General features: G+C 62.6%; 1 protein-coding gene across 1 annotated transcript in view; it reads left to right on the top strand.

Moving 5' to 3' along the window:
- Window positions 1-25: 25 nt before the first annotated feature.
- FES (FES proto-oncogene, tyrosine kinase) overlaps window positions 26-3,282 on the top strand; it is a 6,422-nt gene continuing 3,165 nt past the window's right edge. The window contains exons 1-8 of the mRNA XM_017736884.1: window positions 26-684; window positions 1,395-1,642; window positions 1,738-1,911; window positions 1,980-2,076; window positions 2,436-2,619; window positions 2,759-2,896; window positions 3,007-3,126; window positions 3,203-3,278. Of these exons, the coding sequence (XP_017592373.1) occupies window positions 558-684; window positions 1,395-1,642; window positions 1,738-1,911; window positions 1,980-2,076; window positions 2,436-2,619; window positions 2,759-2,896; window positions 3,007-3,126; window positions 3,203-3,278 (1,164 nt within the window). The 5' untranslated portion in view covers window positions 26-557. The remainder of the gene's footprint in view (window positions 685-1,394; window positions 1,643-1,737; window positions 1,912-1,979; window positions 2,077-2,435; window positions 2,620-2,758; window positions 2,897-3,006; window positions 3,127-3,202; window positions 3,279-3,282) is intronic.

Consider the following 3,282-nt stretch of genomic DNA (forward strand, 5'->3'; position numbering starts at 1 on the left):
CTGCCCCTGTTGATGCAGCTGCCAGGGCTGAGCAGTGCCACCGTGGCACCAGTGAAGCTCTTTGAAGGGGAGGTGCCCAGGGCTGCCACAGGGAGTTGTGGTCCTAGCTATGCGGATGCAGGCTGGCAGCAAGGGCTGGGGCATGGTACTGTGGGTGTCTGTGAGTGGGTGCTCTGTCCTGCAGCCTTTCACAGTCACAAGGGCCAGGCTCGGGAATGGTGACAAGGTGGCCACCCTTTAGTGGGACTGCACCCTCAGGTCCTGCAGTCTCTTGGAGACACAGGAGCATGGAGTGGGGCGAAGAGTTAGGCAGAACCTGGCATGGCTGGGGGGGCTTTGCTGGGTGGGACTGGTGCTGAGTGAAGATTCCGGAGGAGCAGTGGAGCCCTAGGTATACAGGACTGGACCTGGTGGTGTCAGACCCTGGTCGGAGACAGCTGAGAGGGGTGGTGGGGCTGGGAGCTGCCCAGCTGCAGCAGAGCTGTGTGCCGGCGTCAGCTGCTGGCTCGGGGACTGGCAGGGAGGGGAGGAAGTGCAGGAAATCTCGCAATGGCTGTATGGTCAGCACTGGGTTTCCTGTTCCTCCCCAAGAGCCAGAGCTGCACCAGGTCCAGAGCGCGCCAGTCCCGGCCCCAGCAGGACGCCAGCAGCAGCCTCACAACGAAGACCTTGCAACAGACGTAGGTTGGAAGGACTGTGCCCTGGTGGGGTACTAGCAGGGACAGGGGACTCCTTTGTAGGGCTGGGGGGGCGGTCTTGGTGAGGTCAAGGGCTGTGCCAGGCGACATCCTGCACTGCACAGGGAGGTGCCCCAGCACTCTCCTGCTTCTGCTGCACTCTTGCTTCAGGGCATGGCACCCTGGGACTGCCTCTGCGATCAGTTTGGCTCCCAGTGGCTTTACTGGAGTCGTGTGTGCTGGGATGTATCCAGGTTCAGCACCTCTTTCTGGGGCTCAGCACCCTCTTCTGCTCCTGCTGGCTTCCCACCAGTGTCCCAGCCCCTGGGACCTCCCACACTGTGGGCACAGAGGTGACAGTGCCAATGGACAGGACAGGGCTGGAGCTGCCAGAGAGGAGGGGCTGCTGCTGGGTGGGGGGCACAGCCGCGCTGCCCTTGGGGAGCAGCCATGTGCATGGCAGAGGTGACACTGCTGGGTATGACCCCACACTTCCTCCTTCCCAGCACCATCCCCACAGGCCCCAGCTCCCACAGGGCTTGGAGCACTCATCCTTCTGCTTTGAAAATGCTTTGCAAGGCTGTTTGCAGGGGGTGGGGAGGGTCATCTCTGCTGCACAGACCGGATGATGGGACAGGAGGGTGTGAAATGCAAAGGCCACTGGTGCAGGCAGTGCAGGGCAGCAGCTGTGGCTCAGGCTGTCCTGGTGCCCCGCAGACTTCCCCTGGCCGGACAGTGGTGCCATGGGCTTCGGGCCGGAGCTGTGGTGCCCACAGGGGCACAGTGCACTGCTGCGGCTGCAGGATGGGGAGCTGCGCCTCCTGGAGCTGATGAGGAAGTGGATGTCACAGCGGGCCAAGAGTGACCGGGAGTATGGAGGAATGCTGCACCACATGTTCTCCCAGCTGGAAAAGCAGGAGGGCACTTGGCAGCTCCATGGTGATCGTGGTGGTCAGATTGAGAAGGTAGGGATGCCCCAGAGTAGGACTGTGTCCTGCAGAGCCCAGTGTGGTGCTGGAGGATGCCATCTCTGTGCTATCCCTGACTCCCTTTCTTGCAGTCCTGGTGGGTGCTAGTGAGCCGGACAGAGACGCTGAGCCAGATCCTGCGGCGGCATGCGGAGGAGCTGGCGGCGGGGCCACTGGCCAGGCTGAGCCTGCTCATCCGCGACAAGCAGCAGCTGCGCAAGGCCTTCAGCGAGCAGTGGCAACAGCTCAGCCAGGAGTATAGCCGGGTATGTTGGAGCCAGCAGGGGAACAAGAGAATGTGCTGGACCCATTCCCTGACTGTGTCCCTCTCCAGACGACGCAGCAGGAGATGGAGAAGCTGAAGGCACAGTACCGCAGCCTGGCACGTGACAGCGCCCAGGCCAAGCGCAAGTACCAGGAGGCCAGCAAAGGTGCCAGCCTGGCCCCTGTCCCCTGTGTGACCTCCCAGCTTCCTTCACGCGTCAAGGATGGCTGGAGCACCCCACACTCTGTGGAAACTACAGCCCAGCCTGGAGCGGGTGGGGGTTCTGGGGGTGGGCAGCATAGAGGAGGGCCCAGCCTGGTCCCCAAGAAGCCAGGCAAAAGTCTGGGGGCCTTGGGACACCATGCTGTGGGTCAGGAGCATCCCTGTGTCACAGTGTAACCGCTCCAGGCTTGGTCCCCCTGCCTGCCCTGGGACCCTCTCCCAGCCTTCACCTCTGACCCCTGCCCCAGTGCTGGGACAGGTGATGTGCTGGCAGTTGGGGTTTTCCACAGCCTCTCTCCACAGACAAGGAGCGGGACAAGGCGAAGGAGAAGTATGTGCGTAGCCTCTGGAAGCTCTATGCCCTGCACAACCAGTATGTGCTGGCTGTGCAGGCGGCTGCATTGCACCACCAGCACCACTACCAGCGGGCACTGCCCAGCCTGCATCAGTCCCTCTACAGTCTGCAGCAGGAGATGGTCCTCGTCCTGTAAGAGCCCTGCCTGCCCCCCTGCCCATCCCGTGCCCCTCTGCCCATCCCATGCTCCACTGCCCATCCTGTGCCCTGCACCCCACTTCCAACCCCTGGGCACCCCCATGGCCCCCCAGAACCAGCAGTGCTCCCACAGAAAGGAGATCCTCAGAGAGTACTGCAGCATCAGCAGCCTGGTACAGGAGGATATGTTGGCCATGCACCAGGAGATTGCCAGTGCCATCCAGGCCATCGACCCTGCCACTGAGTACAGCAGCTTCATCCAGAGCCACCAGTATGGCTCCATGCAGTCGCAGCCTCTCTGCCGGGTACGGCCCTGCTGCCATTGGGTGGCAGTGGCCGGCAAGGGACAAGTGGAGGCAGAGCTGTGCTGGGTGCCCACAGGTACGAATCTGAGGTGCCACCAACTGTGTCCTTTGATGAGAGCCTGTTGGAGGACACAGAGAACCTGGTGCCTGGGGAGCTGCAGCTGAATGAGCTGACCCTTGAGAGTGTCCAGCACTGGTGAGTGGGCCCAGCCATGGGCAGGGGCAGGTGAGGGGCAGGGGCTCAGCCTCATGCTGGCACATGTCTCTTGCAGCCTGACGTCGGTTGAGGAGGAGTTGGTGGCCGCCACAGAGGCTGGGAGTATCAAGGAGACGCAGAGCGGGGGGGGGGCGA

This window comes from Corvus brachyrhynchos, unplaced genomic scaffold, assembly GCF_000691975.1.
Source record: "Corvus brachyrhynchos isolate BGI_N302 unplaced genomic scaffold, ASM69197v1 scaffold200, whole genome shotgun sequence".
NCBI classification, from domain to species: Eukaryota; Metazoa; Chordata; class Aves; order Passeriformes; family Corvidae; genus Corvus; species Corvus brachyrhynchos.